This window comes from Chiloscyllium plagiosum, chromosome 5, assembly GCF_004010195.1.
Source record: "Chiloscyllium plagiosum isolate BGI_BamShark_2017 chromosome 5, ASM401019v2, whole genome shotgun sequence".
Taxonomy (NCBI): domain Eukaryota; kingdom Metazoa; phylum Chordata; class Chondrichthyes; order Orectolobiformes; family Hemiscylliidae; genus Chiloscyllium; species Chiloscyllium plagiosum.
This window is the reverse complement of record NC_057714.1, coordinates 52151732-52173848: the sequence shown is the minus strand read 5'-3', so window position 1 is coordinate 52173848 and position 22117 is coordinate 52151732. Positions and strand designations below refer to the sequence as shown.

The 22117-nt window shown below is 41.1% G+C and overlaps 1 protein-coding gene across 1 annotated transcript in view; it reads right to left on the bottom strand.

The window, feature by feature from the left end:
* Positions 1 to 8745: 8745 nt before the first annotated feature.
* The window catches only part of LOC122549897 (spermatogenesis-associated protein 48), a 46155-nt gene continuing 32783 nt past the window's right edge, over positions 8746 to 22117 (bottom strand). The window contains exons 5-9 of the mRNA XM_043690098.1: positions 16347 to 16420; positions 15776 to 15817; positions 15581 to 15688; positions 14185 to 14292; positions 8746 to 10147 (exon numbers count right to left, since the gene is read on the bottom strand). Coding sequence (XP_043546033.1) covers positions 10024 to 10147; positions 14185 to 14292; positions 15581 to 15688; positions 15776 to 15817; positions 16347 to 16420 — 456 coding nt within the window. The 3' untranslated portion in view covers positions 8746 to 10023. The remainder of the gene's footprint in view (positions 10148 to 14184; positions 14293 to 15580; positions 15689 to 15775; positions 15818 to 16346; positions 16421 to 22117) is intronic.

Genomic DNA, 22117 nt, shown 5'->3' with positions numbered 1-22117 from the left:
GAAAAGTGACATTCAATCAGGAAAAACAAAGACTAATTATTCCACCTACTTTTATTCCAGTATTATTGTGTTAGCTGTTGTCTTTGGATATGCACTGCCTAAATTTAGTTGCGTTATTTCAAAAGAGACAAAGAATTATTTCTGTTGTTAAGGTGGCTTGCATCTTTATCCCTTAGATATTATATATGTTTTTTTTTTAAATTGAATAGACTTCAGATCACCTGAACAGATTTTATAAAATGTAAAGAAAACAATGTAAAGAATGTTATGTGCAGTTGTTTTCATTTATACATTACATCATGTAACAAATATATACGGTGTCTTTCAAAGAGGATTTTTGTGTCCAACAGTACAAAAGTTACCGTCTTTTGATCAGGATTTTTCATGGAGTTGGGAGGTGTGAACATATCTCACAAGGATTGAGCCATTTCCAAAATCAACAGCTTTAGACTGATTGAGGAAGAGTGAATCTGGGCTGCTTATACCCGTGTCCAACACTGTTCATCCTATACTGTTTTGAGTCAATAAGAAAGAGTTTAGGTGTGGTATGTACTGAGCTCTGCAAAGACTTCCAAAGTCTGCAATAAACGCCAGCACCTTCCTTAAATATTCTTTCTCAAATATAAGTCCACAAATAATCACAGAATTGTAAGGTATCCAGCAATGTTAAGTTTTGTCTAAGCGGCAGCAGAATAAAGACTGACCTTTGGTGCAGCAAGTTTGTGATTGCTATTGATTTTGTTGGGGGCAAGCTCTGATAATTACCTTCTGACTATTTCAACAAGTTAAAGGACTGGTGAAAAAATCCAGAAAGTTATACAGTGTAAAGACATTAGTCACTCATATCATAATTTTCTGAGATTTATGCAATTGCACAATCGTGCACAGACTTTTCAACAAGTTCTGGGCTCATATATGTAATTAAAATGGTCTGAAAGAAGCCATGTATGCATTCTGAAGTATATATGAATAAGTTTGCCATTCAAAACAAATCATGTCAAAATCTCTCAAATAAACATTGCATTTAAACAGCTGATTAGAACAATAGTAATAAAAACAATGATGGAATACTGTTTCTTTACTTATTATTTGTTTTAAAAACAATTGTGATAGCTTTTCATTTGTAATTGTTGTTAAATGAAGGGATGACATTACACTCACTCTCAGCAGAGAACCACCTCCTTCAGACAGTTTTGTATTTTTCTGTACCATGAATATACAAGAAAATGGATTCAAAGAAATTCAAAACTAGTTTGTGCTATGGACTAGAATGCATCTACTGTGCTGTAGAAATCAGAGCTTGAGAACAGCAAGTAAACAGACCTGCATTGCAGGTATAGAAAGATTATCTCTCAGACAGAGTGCTGCAAACTGGTTAAAAAAGCAATCTGGACAAAGGAATTTCAATCAAGCTACAAAACCAAGAACTTTGAAAATCAACTGTTCAACAGCTGACATTACCACTATCAGTGCAACCTGATATGGGTCACAACATTTTATTATCTGCCATTTGTGAACAATTCAGAGATTGATACATTTAACTTTTGTAAAAAAAAAAGTTATCTTCTGCGACTCATCTCTTATTTCTGGTCTGTGGGTTCATGCATCATGTTAGTATATCTTCTCACATTTAGTAATTAATGAACTCATTGTTTTAGTTAATTTAAGAAAGCCAGCTTAAAGTAGCTCCTTCTTAAATCATAAGTTCATTTTGTTCTGGGAGAAAAATATCCACACGGGAAAAGATCAGAGAGCGTAAGTGAATAAAGAAAGGGAGCCAGTTCATCCTTCTTCACCCAGAAGCTTAACAGCTTGGGGTATCCAGTCTGCAGCATTAATAAGTTGGGGAACAATGCCTGGGATCTGGCGGTAACAAAGTGGCAACAGCTCTCAGGGCATCAGTGTGGATGGGGTCATCCTGCAAAGGATTATTTGTGGTTGGAATTGTACCTTTTCAAAAGTGGATCTGTCAATTGTTTGATTTTTATTTTTCCTGGCCCTGGCTTCAAACTTACCTTGCCAGTGCTGGAAAGATTCTGCACCTTTTGTGACCAGAAGGTGAGGGGAGAGGGGATTGAATACAGTTGTAGATCTCCTGCTTCGAGAACTCTACCTCAATAAAGCTGGCTGGTTCTATGTTCAATGAGGGGCCCTGACTGATGTCTGGAAGGTCCTGACAGCATCTGCAACATGCCCTCAATTGATCCTTCCATTGGCATAATTGTCTATTTGCTGCTTTAGCTTTGTGCTTGGCAAGATCACCTACAGGTGGGAACATGCCAGGCGTGAGATTCAACACACTTTGCCAGTTGCTCTGAGTGCTGTTTTCAAACTAACCTCTGCTTGAGTGGAAGATTCCATTCTGCGTGACTCCCACCTAATTACTACATCACTCCATGGGCTCATTGACGCCAAATGAATGACATCCTGCCTGAAGTATCCATGCTGTGCAGAAATCCCTTCCTGCCTTTAACATAATCGCAGGGGTTACTCCACTACCTGTGGACTGATGTGCAGTTTCCAATGCAACTGAATCATGTTCCCTGTTTCCTCTGACATGAACTAGATTAAATTTGGCTCAGTGAATAAATTAAGGATGATTAGATTTGCAGGAAAGGGAAACATCCTGAGATCACCTAAAAATTGGTGGTTATCTTGGGATAATTAGTAGACAATGAAAAAATGGAAACAATCATAGCTTCTGTGCTGTACATCTCAATGACTCCATGACTTTATGAAAGGTTATTCAAGCTATCAAAGCATAGGACACCCCCCACCCCATATAATCAGTGATTTTATCTGAACTTGACAACGAGAGAATAGCCTGAAAATTATATTCAGGTAAAATCTAACTTTTATATTAGCTTATGTAATTACATCAATTCCGTTTAGATGTTACCAGCAATTGATGTTCTACCAGTGGACCAGACAGCTTATTTTAAGGTGGTATATGATAATACAATTCCTCTCAGTCTGCAGAACTACTGAAAGTCCACAGGAAAAGATGACTACCCACTGGCCACGTGTCACTGACCATGCTGGAACTTTGGATGTTAGGATATTTGCATTAAGTGGGTGTAACAGTGCATCCTAGAATGCTTTCTGTGCAGAAAATAACGTCAGCTGGATGACATGAGTGAAGAAATGTAGCAGAGGAAAGACCTTTTCCACTCCGAGAGGGTTTTCCATACAGCAGACAACTGCATTGGACGGCACGGTGGCACAGTGGTTAGCACTGCTGCCTCACAGTGCCAGAGACCGGGGTTTAATTCCTTCCTCAGGCAACTGTCTGTGTGGAGTTTGCACATTCTCCTGTGTCTGCGTGGGTTTCCTCCAGGTGCTCTGGGTTCCTCCCACAGTCCAAAGATGTGCAGGTTAGGTGAATTGGCCATGCTAAATTGCCCGTAGTGTTAGGTGAAGAGGTAAATGTAAGGGAATGGGTCTGGGTGGGTTGCTCTTTGGAGGGTTGGTATGGACTTATTGGCCTGAAGGGCCTGTTTCCACACTGTAAGTAATTAATCTATTGCGTCAGAATGCCTTACAGAGTTCCCATTTGTGCTGAGTCCTACTTCCACTGTACGGCAGCTACTTTATGCCCACTTTGTGTAAACATACAGGTTGCTGAGGCTTTAGTACCTGAATTAATAGCAATTGGCATTGTCCTGCTATTCAGAGATATTTTTGCATAAACAGCGAAAGAAGTGGATGAAAGAAATATCCACATGCCTTCCAGAATTAACCAGAAACCTTAAAATTAGAAGGAGACCTCATGTAAAAGGATCACACCCTAATTTCTACAATGATTCCGCCCCCACTACTCTCCCCCCCATGCCCCCCCCCACCCTAGAGGCACCAAGGAAATTCAAGGCCAGCATGTTTGGCAAATGATCCTGTACAATTTGACTATAATCTTCCCAAGTACATTTTTGTTCCTGACTTCTTCAGACTGTTTTTTTCCAGCTTCTCTGGTGACTTGAACAAGCACAAAAAATGCAATATTATGAGAATTACACTTTTAAAAAAATCCTTTCATACCACAAAGAAAGAAGAATCTCAGGTAGTTATGTTATCTCAACAGGAACTGACCTTTTGACATTTTGAAAGATTAAGTGTCTGTTATTCACTTCAAGAGCCATTATAGCTTTAGGATGGAAGGTTATTTGAGGTTAATTAAGAAACTACTCCAAACAGCATAATAAAAAAAATTAAGATAATGTGGTTATTATTAAAAGATGAGAAATGCACAGTTGGGGGAAATGAAGAAAATATGCAGCATTAGTTTTAATTATGTGCTTCAAATTTAGATCAGATAATGGCTCAATGTTTGACGATATCTGCTCAAATATATTCGGGTAGAGTTTCCAGTCAGTTTCACTGTATTTTAAGGTTGTGTCTGCTTTTTTGTTTGCAGAGGAGAAACCGTTTTAAGATGCAGGCAGTATTTCAAGCTGCACATAGAATAAATGAGCTTGTGTTGAAAGGCACATCAATTGTTCAGATTTAATACTTGAAAGTTTTAGAGAGCAGTGTCATCACAATTCCTGATGGCAATGGCACGATCTGTCCCTAACTTAGCCCCTTCTGACACACAGCTAAACCATCTGTGTTTCGTACAATGTCTGAGGCAGTTTGGGGAAGTGATGGACACTATAGAGGACAAATGGAAAAAGGTATTATTTTTGCACCATGCTGGTAAAAGAATAAGAAGACTTTTTTTGAAAAGCTTATTCCGGCGTAAAGTGAAGCAATCAGCTATAAAGGATTAGACATTGTATTTAAAATCAAAGGAAAATATAGCAATTATTTTTTGACATGAGGCAAAAAGGCTATGACATGATTAACCAGTCTTACACATGTCTGAGGCTACTGGCAGGTATGTGTAACTTTGGTGAAGTTGAACATGTAGAAAGGGAACTAAATACACAGATCATTAAGGACATCTCTCCAATGAACTATGGCAGGAAGCACTACAGGAAGATCGAAAATCCACGAGCCATTTAAGCGTCCCAAAATCTCCAAGTTCAACTCCTGTTAATATTGTTCATAGCTCACATACAGGAAAGCAAAGCAATAACTGCCACATAAACAGAGTCTGCTGTGTCCCGACTATGCTTCAACTGTAGCCATTTTACTGGTAAACAATGTGGTACACCTAATCACTTTGTTCACATTTACCAGTCATGGCAACAATCATTTGCCAAGACTGCTATCAAACAATGGGTACCACCAATGCATACCACAACAAAAGGGCAAGAAATTGCAGCCAACACAGCAGCAGATGAGTTTGAACATACAGCGATGTTCTCCTCCATACCCAACAAACAAACAAGTGCAACAGTCAGCACTGGCTGCTAAGACCTGATGCTCTTCAATACATTGCACCTGGGAATGCTAATGGTAGACAAAATATTCCACAAACATCAGGATTCAATAAACCACCTGGCTCCCATGTTAACATTTCTATCTTGGGCCTTCTACAGTGTTCTAATGAGGCTCAGCCCAAGCTGATGAAACAAAACTTCATTTTTCACTTCAATACTTCGCAGCCTTTAGGAACTAATATTAAGTTTCATAACTTCAGAGCATGAACACAGTCCTCCAATTTTCTTACACCCCTACCCTCCCCTGACAATGTCTCATTTGTATCTTGCTGACTTGGCTCTCAACAGAGTGGACCTATTTTCTCCTTTTCACTCCTATCTCTACCATGCCTTTACTACCAATAACACACCTTTAGTCTTTTGCTCTGGTCACACTCACAATTTGTTCCACTCACTCCTCTTCCCTCTCTGTCAATTGCATAAAAGTCACCATTTTCCAGTTCTGAAGATGTTATACCAGGCTCAAAGCATTAACTCTGTTTCTCTCTTCACAGATGCAGCCAGACTTGTTGAGCTTGTCCAGCACTTTCAGATTTCCAGTATATACAGTAATTTGCTTTTATCAGGATTGTCCCATTCTCATAAGCCTCCAGGGTTCATAAAAATAAAAATCATAACTACAAAAACTCAATCAAATTTGTGAGACATGATCACCTTCTGACAAAACCAATGCTGGCAATTTGGATTAATCCTTGTCTCTCCAAGTGGAGATTAATTCTATCCCTCAGAATGTTTTACAAATGTTTCTCTACCACTGATGTTAGGCTCACAGCTTAACTTTCCCTGGTTTAATGCTACCACTCTTCTTAAATAATGATACCATATTAACAATCCTCAAATCCTCTGGCAAATCTCTTGTGGCCAAAGAGGATTTGAAAATTAATGTCAGGGCTCTGCAATATTCCTTGCCTCTCACAACAGCCTAGGATACACTTTTTATTGGGCCTGGGGACTTATCCAATTTTAAGCCTGCTAAAACTCCAACTAATAATAATACATCCTCCCTCTCAATGCTAATTTATTCACATTTATCATAATTGCTCTCCCTGATTCCTCGACATTGTTCTTCTTGATACTGAATACAGATTCAAATAAATCATTTAAAACCTCTCCTAGCTCTTCCAGGTCCACAAGCAGGTTGTCAGTTTGGCCTTCCTCCAATTCTGAATCTTTATTTCCAATCCAACATTGTCCTTTTCCATCACTATCTTGAAGCTTACTGAACAATAGTTACTACCACTGAAATGCTTACATATTGACTCAGCATTAATCCCCAATTGCTTGCACATTTTCTTAGCAATATTTGAACATCCCTAATCCTCTGTCTTCCACCTATACATTGTGAAGATTGGGAAATGGTGCTTAGAGGATCCTTTATTTCCTCCCTGACTTCCTTTAACAGTCTAAGATACAATTCATCCAGATCTGGTGATTAGCGAACTTCAAGTTCAATTCCCCCAATGCCTCCTTTCTTATTATTTTAGTGTATCTAATATTTCACATTCCTCCTTCTTTAACTAGACTCTTAACTTACAACATCGCTATCCTTTGTGGAGACAAAGTCGTCATTTTGAACCCTTCTCACATCTTCTGCATCCATACACAAATTACCATGTACATCAGTGATAGGCACAACCTCCTGCTCTTAATGTATTGATGAAGTATCTTTGGGATTTTCTGTCAGTTCACCAACCAGTACTTTTTCATAACCTCTCTGCTTTATTACTTTCCTTCTTCAATTCACCCCTGTACTTTCTTTACTCTTCTAAGCTCCCAAAGTAAAGCCTTTTATTGGGATTGGCATACATTTTATTTTTCTGCTTGATCTTAGCCTGCACGCTTCTGCATAAGCATTTGGCAATACGACCTTTTAGCTTTATAGAATATATCGACACTGTTTCCATAGACTCTTGCTTTTGAATTGAAAACAGAAAATGCTGGAAATCACAGCAGGTCATGAATCATCCATGGAGAGAAAGCAAGCTAATGTTTCGAGTCCAGATGACACTTCATCAGAGCTAACTTGAAGAGTCATTCCGACTTGAAATGTTCGCTTGCTCTCTCTCCATGTTGCCTGACCCACTGTGGATTTCCTTTCTTCAGGCCTGAAGAAGGGTTACACCCTAAGTGTCGTCTTTTCCATCTCCTGACGCTGCCTGACTTGCTGTGTTCTTCCAGTCTCCTGGCTGTCTATTTTGGATTCCAGCATCTGCAGTTTTTAAAAAAATCTCTAACGACTGTGATTTCCAGCATTTTTTGTTTTCAATACAGATTCCAGCTGTAATTTGCTCTTCTTGCTTTTGAACGTCTCCCACTGATTCGGCATTAACTTTCCATCAGGTCACTATAACTACTCCAATTTTTGCCAGGTCGTCTTTCAGCTTTGGAAAATTTGCCTTCCTCCAATTAGAACTGTACTATCTCTTTCTATAATGATGATAAATCTGACTCTTATAATGACCACTACCTGCAAAATGGTCACCTACTGATGCTTCATCCACCTGCTTAACTTCATTTCCTCAGAATAAATCTCGAATTGCTCCCTCTGACATTAGGTTTGTTACACTATTTAAAATACATTTGAATAGATACATGAAGAAGAAAGGTTTGGAGAGATATGGACCAAGTGCAGGCAAATGGGACTAGTTTAGTTTGGGATTATAGTTGGCATGGACTGGTTGGACCAAAGGGTCTATTTCTGTGCTCTACGACTCTATGACTATGGTAGTATCCTGAACTTTGTGTTCAGGATTGTTCTTTTGAATGCAGTTCAAAAATTTTGTGCCCTCTGATCCTTTTACACAGTTTATATCTCAGTTGATATTTGGGGTACTAAAATTTTCCATGAATTGTTGCTCTATTGTCTTTGCAGTCAGAAATGTACCTACATATTTGTTCTCAGCCCCTATCTGGGGGGAGCAGAGGTGGAGGGAGGGTAGTACATACCTCGAGTGTATCTGGCCCCTTTTTGTTGCAGAGTTCAACCCATAAGGTATTATTTGATGTTTTGTTTAGTATATTATGCCTTTTGACTGCGGTGATTGATTTTTTTAATCAATAATGCTATACCTCCTTTTTTAAATACTTTTCTCTAGCCTATCTGAAAACTGTACATGCAGAGATGTTCAATTGACTTCTCCACAACCTCCCCCAAGCTAAGTTTACATTCTACGAATGATATCTTTATGATACAGTGCATTGAGAGCACAAGAAATAAACTTTTAAATAACATTTTCAAATTTCTAAGGAAACTCTGTAAATTGAAGAATCGACGCTCCACAGTCTAAATTGTTAAATCTGTGCAAGGTTTCTAGGCATTTCATTAACTAATATTACAAATGTAGACTGGTTCAATAATGAGATTTAATTTTATGTGGTAATTTAACATAAGTTATGTGAAAACCCAGCAACTTCTGAAAACTAACTGCGAGGCTATGGACAAAGAGCCATTTGAGAGAAGTAATGGGGAAGCAGTGAAAACTGATAAGCATTTTCCATAGATCTGCAACTGGAAGCATGTCTCTTAATCCCTGAATTTGACGGTTTATTTGCAGGAAAAGTGAAAAAGAAATATTTTATTTAAATGGTGAGACATTGCAGAGCTCGGAGATACAATTGGATCTGGGTGAATCAGGTGCAGAAAATAAGCAATGTTCTTTTAGTACATAGAGTGTAAGAAAAAAAACCAAGAAAAAAGTAGAACATAGAATGTTCTTGTTTATCCTAGGGGAAATGAAAGACAAAAGTGGGGAATATGCATCAGTATTAGGGCACTGGTAAGATCACAACTGAAGGACTGTGTACAGTATTGGTCTCTTTAAGGAAGGATGTAAGTGCATACAAATGACTCAGAGCCAGTTTATCACACTAATACTGGAATGAATGGGTTGTCTTATGAGAAGAGGTTCAACATACTGGGCTTGCATTTATTGGAGTTTATAAAAGCAAGTAATTAATTGATTTAAACATATTAGTTCCAGAGGTGCCTTGACGAGGTGGATATGGAAAGGATATTTCAACTAGAATCTAGAATCAGGGATCACTGTTTCAAAACAAGGAGCTGACCACTTAAGACTGAGACAAACTGAAGAGGGTCATCAATCTTTGAAACTCTCCTCAAAAAGTGTTGGAAGCAAAGTTTTTGACTCATTTCACGGTAGAGGTGGATAACTTCCTGAACAGCAACAGGGTGAAAGGTTATCAGGGATAGTTCGGAGATTGGAGTAGTTAGATCAACCATTGCCTTAATGAACGGCAGTGCAGGCTGGCCTACCCCCGTGAGTAACCCCCGTTTGATTGGTCATTAGTAACATGTGCGTTGTTGATAAAACGTTTTTCTCACAAGATAATTTCTCTAAATTTGAAAAAAAAACTTCTGCTATTCAATAGCCCTTGCCATAAAGGTACATGCGTTTAAAACAGCTGTGGGTCTTCAATTATTGAACAATTTGCTAAATATTCACTGACCATAACCTGGCAGCAGTCAATTCCCTCTGGAGAAATTGGGAGAAAATTGATGGGACACAAAAGGCAGTTTATAAAAATATTAATTCCACAATCTAGATTTCAAAACAGCAAAAGCCATGTGCAATCACATTTCTCACACTGCTCTCGCAGGAAACATAATTATATATTTATTTATTTATAAACGGATCGCTTTGGATGTTTTTGGGTTAAAGGGATTGAAGGGTGAGACTGTCGTCATCATCTTCGAAAAGGGGGATTCGTGCCTATATTTTAATGGCTTTTCAGTGCCACGAGGAATTCTGTAAAACAAAAGGTCAACTTATAATCAAAGATGAATCTTTTTACTGCATTTTAACAATTCCCGCTGCATGTTAATTAGTATTTACTAGTGCTTCCTTGGTAACTACAAACTTGTGCAGGCCAAAGGTAAGTAAAAATATTCAAAAGTGCATAATTCCTTGAATGTATAAACATTCAACCATTTTTTAAGAATGTTTGATTATGTGCATTTTGGTGTTTGGGCTTGTATTTAAACGTTTTGCCATAAACCTTAATCATTTGCATCAGTGTTTACTGTGGAGAAGGACAAGGAAGATATAGAATGTGGGGAAATAGATGGTGACATCTTGAAAAATGTCCATATTACAGAGGAAGTGGTGGTGGATGTCTTAAATTGCATAAAGGTGGATAAATCCCCAGGGCCTGATCAGGTGTACCCTAGAACTCTGTGGAAAGCTTGAGAAGTGTTTGCTGGGCCCCTGGCTGAGATATTTGTATCATCGATAGTCACAGGTGAGGTGCTGGAAGACTGGAGGTTGGCTAACGTGGTGCCACTGTTTAAGAAGGGTGGTAAGGACAAGCCAGGGAACTATAGACCGGTGAGCCTGACATCGGTGGTGGGCAAGTAGCTGGAGGGAATCCTGAGGGACAGGATTTACATGTATTTGGAAAGGCAAGGACTGATTAGGGATAGTCAGTGTAGTGTGTGTGGGAAATCAAGTCTTACTAACATGATTGAGTTTTTGAAGATGTGACGAAGAGGACTGATGAGGGAAGAGGGGCGGACATGGTAGACTGGTTAGCAAGGTGGGATCACATTGAATACAGGAACAAACTAGCCACTTGCATACAGAACTGGCTCGAAGGTAGAAGACGGAGGGTAGTGGTGGAGGGTTGTTTTTCAGACTGGAGGCATGTGACTAGTGGAATGCTACAAGGATTGGTGCTGGGTCCACTGCTTTTCGTCATTTATAGAAATGATTTGGATGTAAACATAGGAGGTATAGTTAGTAAGTTTGCAGATGACACCAAGGTTGGAGGTGTGGTGGACAGTGAAGAAGGTTACCTCAGAGTACAATGGGATCTTGATCAGATGGGCCAATGGGCTGAGGAGTGGCAGACGGAGTTTAATTTAGATAAATGTGAGATGCTGCATTTTGGAAAGGCAAATCAGAGCAACACTAATACACTTAATAGTAAGGCCCTGGGGAGTGTTGCTAAACAAAGAGACCCGTGGAGTGGAGTGCAGGTTCATAGCTCCTTGAAAGTGGAGTCGCAGTTAGATAGGATCGTGAAGAAGGTTGTTGGTATGCTTGCCTTTACTGGTCAGAGCTTTGAATATAGAAGTTGGGAGATCATGTTGCAGCTGTATAGGACATTGGTTAGGCCACTTTTGGAATATTTGTGTACAATCCTGGTCTCCCTCCCATAGCAAGGATGTTGCCAAGATTGGAGGGTTTGAGTTATATGGAGAGGCTGAATAGGCCGGGGCTGTTTTCTCTGGAGGCTGAGAGGTGACCTTGTAGAGGTTTATAAAATCATGAGGGGCATGAATAGGATAAATAGACAAGGTCCAAGGTCTCCATGGTGGGGGAGTCCAGAACTAGAGGGCATTGGTTTAGGATGAGAGGGGAAAAAGTTTAAAGGGTTGTAAGGGAAAACTTTTTCATGTCAAGGGTGGTGCGTGTATGGAATGAGCTGCCACAGGAAGTTGTGGAGGCTGGTACAATTACAATATATAAAAGCCATCTGGATGGGTGTATGAATAGGAAGGGTTCAGAGGAATATGGGCCAAGTGCTGGCAAATGGGACTAGATTAATTTAGGTTATCTGGTTGGCATGGACGAGTTGGACTGGAGGGTCTGTTTCTGTGCTGTATATCATTCAAGAAAGGGAAAAAGTCAAAACCAATGCACATTATTGCATCTTCTTTTTACATTCGTCTTCTCAGTGAGAGCGAAATCTTAAGACGGGCATTACTTAAATTGAGTTTAATGATTTATTCAGACTGAAACACTGACAATGCTACAGCACTATGTATGGCATTTGAGATCTCCAGAAAACCCTGTACAAATGAAATTTAGCTTTTCCAGCAGCAGATGGCGACGTTGATCTGTGGAAAATTAATTTGTGATGGAACACAGATTTTGTCAGTTCCTCAAATGCTCCAGCATTTCCACAGTAGTAATTTGCATTATAAGGTGAACTTCAGTTGTGCTACATGTAACATTTACATGATAAGATGCTGGTACTGGTTTGTTTTAATTGCAGATTTTTCAGTCATGAGAAAGCAAACATTGAAACTTGACATTCCCTGCTGTTGCAAAACCAAAGGCATTTCCTACTCATGCAGGAACCTATTTATATAAATTTGACTCGCTGAGAGGTTGTGATAACTGAGGCCTCCATTATATGTCATGGCAGAAAGACTTTGGACTGTGGTCTTTCCTCACTGTGTCTTGGCAGAAAATGCCCCAAGCTTTAGGGTGCCCCTCAGCACATACTCCTGAGTGCTGGATCCGAGGAGCAGGAGAATCGAAATCATGGAATGTGCCAGTCTGCAATACTCGGCCGAGGTCAACTCTTTCCACTGGAAGACTAAAGGGCATCTTTCACTGAGTTGATGGTCCTTCAGGCGCCGTCAATGATTGTCTTGGTGTGCGTCCCATGGAATAGGCAGTAGAACACAGAGTCCTGCGTTATGGAGTTGCTCAGGATAAACCTCAATAAGAACCACTGCATCTCCCTCCAGAGCTTCTTTGTAAAAGCCTGTTCCAGAAGGAGATGCGTGACAGTCTCTTCACCAACACAGCCACTTTAACGGCAGTTAGTGGTAGTGCACAGAGACAGGGTTTACATGAAAGATCTGACTGGCAATGCCCTTTTCACCAGCGGTGTGTTGGAAAGCTCTGGCAATGAGGCCTTCTGCCAAATAGTTTTGACAGTCTGCTCAGGGAAATACTTAACAGGACCCACCCTCTCCTTTGCATGCTGGATCTCGAGGATATTATGTGCTGACCACTGCCTCGTGGACTTGTGGTCACAGATGTTTACTTTTTTGAATTTTTCCATGAGGGACAGGTGATATGGAGCAGTCCGACTGCCTAGAACATTCCACGGCAGAGAGGCCATTTCCATGCTCTGTAATACTAGGGATAAGGAGAACCTCAGTAAGTAGTAACACTTGGTGTTTGCGTACCAAGGGTCTACGCACAGCTTGATGCAGCCACACATAAAGGTCATGATTTGGAGACGCTGGTGTAGGACTGGGGTGGACAAAGTTAAAAACCATACAACACCAGATTATAGTCCAGCTGGTTTATTTGGAAGCACTAGCGTTTGGAGCGCTTCCAAATAAACCTGTTGGATTATAACCTGGTGTCGTGTGGTTTTTAACTTTATACACATAAAGGATGAGGGCGCCATTGGGTAGATCCTTCCCCTTCTTTATCTGGAGCTTCGTACATGGTGTTCCTGTGGACATGGTCCATCTTCAACCCCCGGCTGAAGTGGAAGATTGAAGTGGGTGACAGCAGCGATGCAGGTTTGGGGGAATGGGCTAGATCTGCATCATATACAACACCAAGAGTATCTCCCACCTGAGGATCAGGGTTTTACTCACCATCTGCCCAGTTTCTGCCTCACATTGGCGATATGTTCCTCCCAGGTTTTAGTGCATGCCCTGGCCCCTCTGAACCATATTCCCAGCAGCTTCAGATAATCTGGCCCGACGGTAAAGGAGATAAAGGATCAGTCGGCCCAGTTCCCAAAGAACATGGCCTTGGTCTTGCCTCGATTCTACATTGTTATTTCAAAAGTAACAATTGTTTTCAAGTCAGTCAGAAGGCTTTTCAATAGCAGCTTGAGCCAGTGACTATGGTCCCCAGCTGCCAAACATCTTTAAAGTAAGTTGATCAATCCTCACTATGTACCTTCAGCAATGTGACCACATTGTAATGTAAAGCCAGCTGATGTCATCAAGTTTGTTGCTCTCCTGGTACTGCATCTTTTGCTTCTATATCAATCACAAACTCAATTATTGAAGTTGATTACTTACCCACATACACGTTCTGCAGGTGGATGAAATAACCTTGAAATGTTGGACTTATTAGTTTCTTTGACATTCCATTGTCTTTTACCTGTATAACCAGGTATATTTGGGCAACTGAAGAAAGGAAAATAATAAAAGTAATAAATAGTGTTGCTGCTGAATGAATAGGTGGAAATAAAATCAAATTAAACTGATTAACACTGTAACCCCTCCAGTTTGGAAATGTATTGCTTGCAAACACTATTTGTCAAAAAGCTTTTGAGCAAACCCAAGCTTTCCCTCGATGCCACAACACTATGTTAATACAATGTTTTGGGAGTGGGCACTTACATAAGTTAAATAATTTCTATCACTGCTTTCTGATGTTTTATTTGTTTTATGTCTTAGGTAAATATATATTTCCATGGTTCTTTTCAGTTTAAACCCTTGTGATTAGACGTAGTGTAATGCAAAAAATTCCAAAATTCAGAAATGATCTTACTCCCACTGGAGAAGTTACACTGCAGTTTAGAATGATTAGAATTCCTACAGCCATTTAGCCCAACAAGTCCACACCAACTCTCCAAAGAATAACTAACCTAGACTCATTCCCTTACATATATCCCTGACTAATGCACCTAACACAATGGACAATTTAGGCTGGCCAATTCACCTGACCTGCTGGAGAAAGCCCACACAGACCCAGGGAGAATGTGCAAACTCCACACAGACAGTAGCCCAAGGCAGGGATTGAACCCAGGTTTCTGATGCCGTGAAGCAGCAGTGGTAATTGTGGGTGGCACGGTGGCACAGTGGTTAGCACTGCTGCCTCACAGCGCCAGAGACCCGGGTTTAATTCCTGCTTCAGGCGACTCTCTGTGTGGAGTTTGCACATTCTCTCCGTGTCTGCGTGGGTTTCTCCAGGTGATCTGGTTTCCTCCCGCAATCCAAAAGTGTGCAGGTTAGGTGAATTGTCCGTAGTGTTAGGTGAAGGGGTAAGTGTAGGGGAATGGGTCTGGGTGGGATGGATTCATAGGGTCTGTTTCCACACTGTAAGTAATCTAATCTAACCACAGAGCTGGTTAGATTCATTAGATTTCTAAAAGGTTTTAGCATGATTAAAACCACATTCGTCAAGGAAACAATGTCTATAATCATTAGAATCCTAGTTAATACTTCATTAAATAAAGTTATAATTTCTACATTCCACTCTTAACTTTTTCCTATTCTTTCAGTCCCTTAGACTATAGCTATGACATGTCCCAGGCAAACAGAATTATTGTTTGAATAACTGCTTAATCCCTTTCAACTATAATTATTTCAGTGCTTAAAGATTTAACAGTATGATGGTGTAACACAATAGTACTATCAAATAAAGGAAACTTCTCTTGCCTTGAACCAGGGTATTTCTACACATACGTACTAGGATGTATCTGTATGTCGTGGCTTTTCAGTTCGTAGTACAGTGAAGGGGGTAAATTCAGCATAAGGATTATCTTTATTCTCTAGATTAGTACCACCAACAGAACCACTGCCAATTAAAAAAGTGAAAGAAAAGTTAGTTCCAGCACACCATCAGGAAAATATTCTGCAATCTGTGTGCAATGAAGTTTCTCACCTGTACAGTGGAATTTGATGAATTTTGGGGAAAAGGCTTGTACTGTAAAACATTGCATTAGGGTTATTTCTGTAGAATCATATTAACAGCAGTCTCTTAAACAGCTTTGCTCCCATAACTTATCACGATGTAAGGGTTAAGTGTTTTTATTTAATCAACCTGCTCAGAGGTGGGACTTGAAACCAGGCCTCTGGCCCAGGGGTATGGACACTACCACTGCACCAGCTATCAGCCTACAATATTAGGATTCTTATTATTTAACTTTTTTTTCTAATCAACCGGCTCCGAAATATTATTACACACCTTTGGACCAAGTAGAACTTGTACCCAGGCCTCGCAGTTCAGGGTAGCAACACTACCATGCACCACAAGGGGGCCTACAATGTGAGGGTTCATTGATTGTTTTAAATTTAAGCACATACCTTCTATGTGCACAAATAACAACCAATTTCCATAATATGAATGCCATTTTCTTGCAAATACTTGCTGCTCGAATCATGCACAAGAGATTGGTTTAACAATTGAGGTAAAAAAGCTCATTTTAATAGAAGGCCAAAAGAGAATTACTCACAAGTTGATTGGTTTAGCTGCAGCACTGAAAGGTCGAGACTGACTTTTGTCCCAGTGTCCGTGTCCACCTACAGCCTAGAAGAAGGGTAAATAACAAAATAAACTCTCATGGCATACAGATAAGCTTTTAGCTATGTATATATTACAGAAGGGAAATACAAAATGCATCTTCTTCAGCAGCAAGCTTTGTCACACTAATCATAGAGTCATACAGTCATAGATTTGATTTAATTTATTTATTGTCACATTTACCTAAGTACAGTGAAAAACAGTACAGGCAAATCACCGTAAGCAAGGAGATACAGATCATAGCGTGAAAAAAAAACTTGGGATAGAGTAAGGCTTACAGGTTACACTGCACAGGAGGTGTGCTAGACAAGATCACCATTAGTTCAAATTAGAGAGTCCATTCATCAGTCTAATAATGGCCAGGTAGAAGCTGTTCTTGAACCTGCTGATGCCTGTGTTCAAGCTTCTGTATCTTCTGCCTGATGGAAGAGATGGTAGGAGATTTTTACCGAGGTGAGATGGGTCCTTGATGTTGTTGGCAGGCTTTCTGTGGCAATGAAATGTGTTAATGGAGTCCATGGATGGGAGGTTGGACTGCATGATGGTCTGGGCTGCGCACATAATCTTCTATAGTGTCTTATGATCCAAGGCAGAGCAGTTACTGTACCAGGTCATCATGCACCCGGAAAGTATGCTTTCAGTGGTGCATCTGTAGAAGTTGGTGAGGGTCCTTATGGACATGCCAAACTTCCTGAGCTGCCTGAGAAAGAAGAGGTGTTGTGCCTTCCTGACCATCATATCTGTATGGGAAGTCCAGGACAGCTTGTCTGTTATCATCACATGATGCTCGCCATCCTCTGAACTTCAGATCCATTGCTGTAGATGGGAGCGTGTTCTCTTCCTTTCTTTCTGAAGTCAATGATCAGTTCACTAGTTTGGCCAACGTTGAGAGAGACATTGCACCTCATTACTGAGCCCTCTATCTCCCCTATGTATTTTGACTATGTAGATATCCTTCCTGCTACGATATTGTCATCATGGAACTTGTGGATGGTATTCATTTGGAATTTGGCAACACAGCCTTAGGTGTACTTGGGAGTACAGTAGAGGGGCTGAGGATGGATTCTTAGGGGCTTCCATTGTTAAATGTTATTGTGGAGGAGATGCAGTTACCTAACTACACTGATTGCGTTCTGTGGGTCACAAAGCTGAGGATCCAGTTGCAGAGCGCGGAGCCAGACCAAGGTCACAGAGTTTTAAGGTCAGTTTGGAGGGAATAATGGTGTTGAAGGCAGAGCTGTAGTCAACAAACAGGAGTCAGATGTATGTGTCTTTGTTGTCCCGATGTTCCGGGGTGAGTGCAGGGTTCGGGATATGGTATCCGCTGTGGACCTGTTACATCAGTGGGCAAATTGCAGGGGACAGAGGCAGGCTGGGAGACTGGAGTTAATGTGGGATATGACCAACCTTTCGAAGCACTTCTTGATTTTGGAGGTTGAAGCCACAGCACAGAAACAGACCCTTCGGTCCAACTTGTCCATGCTGACCTGATATCCTAAATTAATCTTGTCCTATTTGCCAGCATTTAGTGCATATCCCTGCAAATCCTTCTTATTCATGTATCTATCCAGATGCCTTTTAAATGTTGTAATTTACCAGCCTCCATCATGTTCTCTGGCAACTCATTCCATACACGCACCACCCTCTGTATGGAAACATTGCTCCTTAGGCCCCTTTTAAACCTTTCCCCTCTCACTTTAAACCATTGCCCTCTAGTTTTAGACTCCCCCACCCTAAGAAAAAGATCTTGACTATTCACCCTGTCCATGCCCCTCATGATTTTATAAACCTCTCTAAGGTCATCCCTCAGCTTCTGACGCTTCTGAGGAAATAGCCCCAGCTTATTCAGCCACTCCTCATAGCTCAAATCCTACAACCCCAGAAAAGTCCTTGTAAATCCTTTCTGAACCCTTTCAAGTTCAACAATGTCTTTCTTATAGCAGGGGGACCAGAACAAATACAGTATTCTGAAGTGATGTAGCCAATGATTTTACAGCCACAACATGACCTCCTAACTCCTATACTCAATGCATTGACCAATAAGGGCAAGCATACTAAACTCCCTATTCACTACCCTGCTGCCTGCAACTCCACCTCCAAGGTCTCTGTTCAGCAACACTCCCTAGGACCTTACCATTAAGTGTACAAGTCCTGCTCTGATTTACTTTCCCAAAATGCAGCAGCCTGCATGTATCTAAATTAAACTCCATCTGCCACTCCTCAGCCCATCAGCCCATCTAGTCAATGTCTTGTTGTACTTTGAGGTAACCTTCTTCATTGTCCACTATACAACCAATTTTGGTGTCATCTGCAAACTTAATAAATGTACTTTCTATATGTACATTCAAATCATTTATATAAAATTCAAAAATCAGTGGACCCAGCACCGATTCTTGCAGCACACTGCTGGTCACAGGCCTCCAGTCTGAAAAACAACCCTCTGCCAATCACCCTCTGTCTCCTACCTTCAAGCCAATTTTGTATCAGTTGCAAGTACTTTGAATTTGGCAGCCCAATTAAATTGTTAAGTAAAAACAAAATAGATTTATATTTAATTTGATGCGTGTACAACTAATCAATCCTAAATGTGCCATAGATATTGAGAAGTGGCAGGTGTCTGTGACTCCAAATGCAATCACACTCCACCACATTTTTATTTGTTTTAAAAGATGCTATACTTGGAGAATGAAAAAAACATATATATAAGATTGGTAAACTGTTTTTCATCTTCATCCTAACATCCTTCACAATCTGTTTAATAATACAATAAGTATCACATCAGCTGAAGGGAAGACCTAGCTATAGAACTTTAATCCCTAGTAATAAGGTCGTTCATCCAGAAACCTTGCCTCCTGCAGTGATTGAATTAAACAGAAATGTCGACAAACGTGCTCAGAGAACGTCATAACTTTCTTACAAATACCATCAAAAGGAACGAGACAGAGGAATTCAACTTGTTTAAACTAAACTGAACATCTGGGATTTCTATCATTCAGACAGAAATAGGGAAATACTCACTGCATTTCACTGTTTTCCGCTCTGTGACATAAACCTCTCTTAATCGACTTGCCAAATAATTGCTATAAATTCTTGAACTCCTAAATTCTGTGAACAAAACTCCCAGCCTACTCTGCTTATTGACTTATGCATTTTCAAAGAACATTTCCTACTCAATTTTCTACCAAAATCGCACACTGCTCAGTGCACCAGACCAACATTCTGCTAGACACCCCACCACAACCCTGCCCAGCCCTGCCCTAACACCACCCCTTTCAATAGCCCCTAGTTATGGATTCAGCAACATGTAAGTCAGCTGCTCAGATATCAGCTAGCTCTCAAACCATCCATTGAAGATAGCCACAAGGCCATCTCTCGCTGTCTCCATGTGCCTCCAGCTATTCAGCTCTGATAGGAGCATCAATCAAACACAGTTTAACACAATCACTGGCATGCTTCCCATACACAAGTTTGCCCACAAACAGAGAGGGGTGGGACAGAGTTGGCAGGGACATAGTGTCCCTTCAACCCCTTTACCCAACAGAGCAGATGGTGCTGCCTGTGATGAGAATTGCAGATCTGGAATTGTTGAGAACATTCAGACTAATGGCATGTTTGTGTTGCAGGTCCTTCTCGTTACAGGTGCGTGATTACAGACCTCTTGTGTTTGACATGCTCTCCTCTCCTTCACCCTTGCTGTTTTCATCAGTTTCCCCATCAACACGTGGGGCCAGTTGAGTTACATGTGAGCTGTCAATGGCACCCTGCATTGAAGAGATGGCCTCCTGGATGCAATGGTGGATGGTGTACCAGAAGGTGCTGGATACTCCACTGCTTGAAATTAGATATATCCAGTTACGTAATGTTTAGTAGCACTGACTTTACTGGCCACTGGAACGCCATCCTGTTTTTTGAGGCAACAAGTGATGTTGACCAAAGTTGTTAAGCTCTATAACTGCCTGCTTGGTGAATGTGAAACATCTCTGGCATTGTTCCCTGCTCAGGCAGAAATGTACTAAGTTGTTCCAGAAAACACATAGTAATGGAAGAGCTTCACTCCTCCATTGTTACTGATTCTGCAGCTCCAGACTCAGTGTGACCACAATTTCCATCTTTCTTGCATTCTTGAACAATGAAATCGTTTGACCTACCTGAATGGGACAGCTCAGAAGTGTAATGAAATTTGGTGATATTAGTATGGCTTCAATGACACTCAAGGAGATCAACCCTATTCAGGACAAGCAGCCTGTCTGATTGGTATCCCATCCAACACCGTAAGCATTCCCACCTCTCCCCCCTCAATAGGGGAGGTGATGACTTAATGATATTATCATTGGACTGTTAATCCAAAGACACAGGAATGTCTTGGGGATGAATCCTGCCAATAATGCAGATGGTGGAATCTGAATTCAACCAAATAACACTGGCATTAAGAGTCTAAGGATGAACATGAATCCAGTGCTGATTGTCAGACTAATCCATCCGGTTCACTAATGTCCCTTAGGGAAGGAAACTGCCATCCTTATCTGGTCTGGTCTACATGTGACTCCCCAGACCCGCAGCAATTGGTTGATCTTGACTGCCCACTGGGCAAGTAGGGATGGGAATAAATGCTGGCCAAATGGTGATGCCCGCATCCTATGAATGAGTAAGAAAAATCAGTGTGCAGTGTGCATCATATCAAAATTGCATTGTGTCAACTTGTTGACACTACTTTGACACCACCTTCCAAATCTCCGATCTTCTACATCTACAAGAACAAAGCCAGCCGTGCATGGGTTTACTACTACCTACAAGCACCCCAAAAGTCACACAGCATTCTGATCGGAAATATATCATTCTTCCTTCACAGTTATTGAGCTAAAACTCTGGAACCTTCTGTTTAAATGTACTGTGAGTGAACCTACCTACATTATTTGGACTGCAGTTGTTGAAGGTGACTCACCACCAAGTTCCCAAGGGCATTTAGGGATGGGCAACATGTTCTTGGTATTTTTCCATTCAGGAGAGATGATGGACATGCAGCAAACAATTATGGGTGGTGTGGGTGAGGCATATCTGCATTGAGTTCACCTTAAATGATGGCCGTGAATTCCAGCTGTCGTGTTGCTATGGTTTGGCGATGGAGGAGTCCAAGGACCTGCATGTCCTTGGTGGAGTGGGACGGGGAGTTGAAGTGTTGAGCCACTCCTCCCTCAATGGGGGAGGTGATGACCTAATGATATTATCATGAAGGGGTGGTTGGGTTGGTTGGTCCGGGTGTTCCAGAGGTGTTCTCTGAAACGTTCCGCAAGTAGGCGGCCTGTCTCCCCAATATAGAGGAGGCCACATCGGGTGCAGTGGATGCAGTAAATGATGTGTGTGAGGTGCAGGTGAATTTGTGGTGGATATGGAAGGATCCCTTAGGGCCTTGGAGGTAAGTAAGGGGGGAGGTGTGGGCGCAAATTTTACATTTCTTGCGGTTGCAGGGGAAGGTGCCGGGAGTGGAGGTTGGGTTGGTGGGGAGTGTGCACCTGATGAGGGAGTCACGGAGGGAGTGGTCTTTTCAGAACGCTGATAGGAGAGGGTAGGGAAATATATCCCTGGTGGTGGGGTCCGTTTGGAGGTGGCGGAAATGACGACGGATGATACAATGTATATGGAGGTTGGTGGGGTGGTAGGTGAGGACCAGTGGGGTTCTGTCCTGGTGGCGATTGGAGGGGCGGG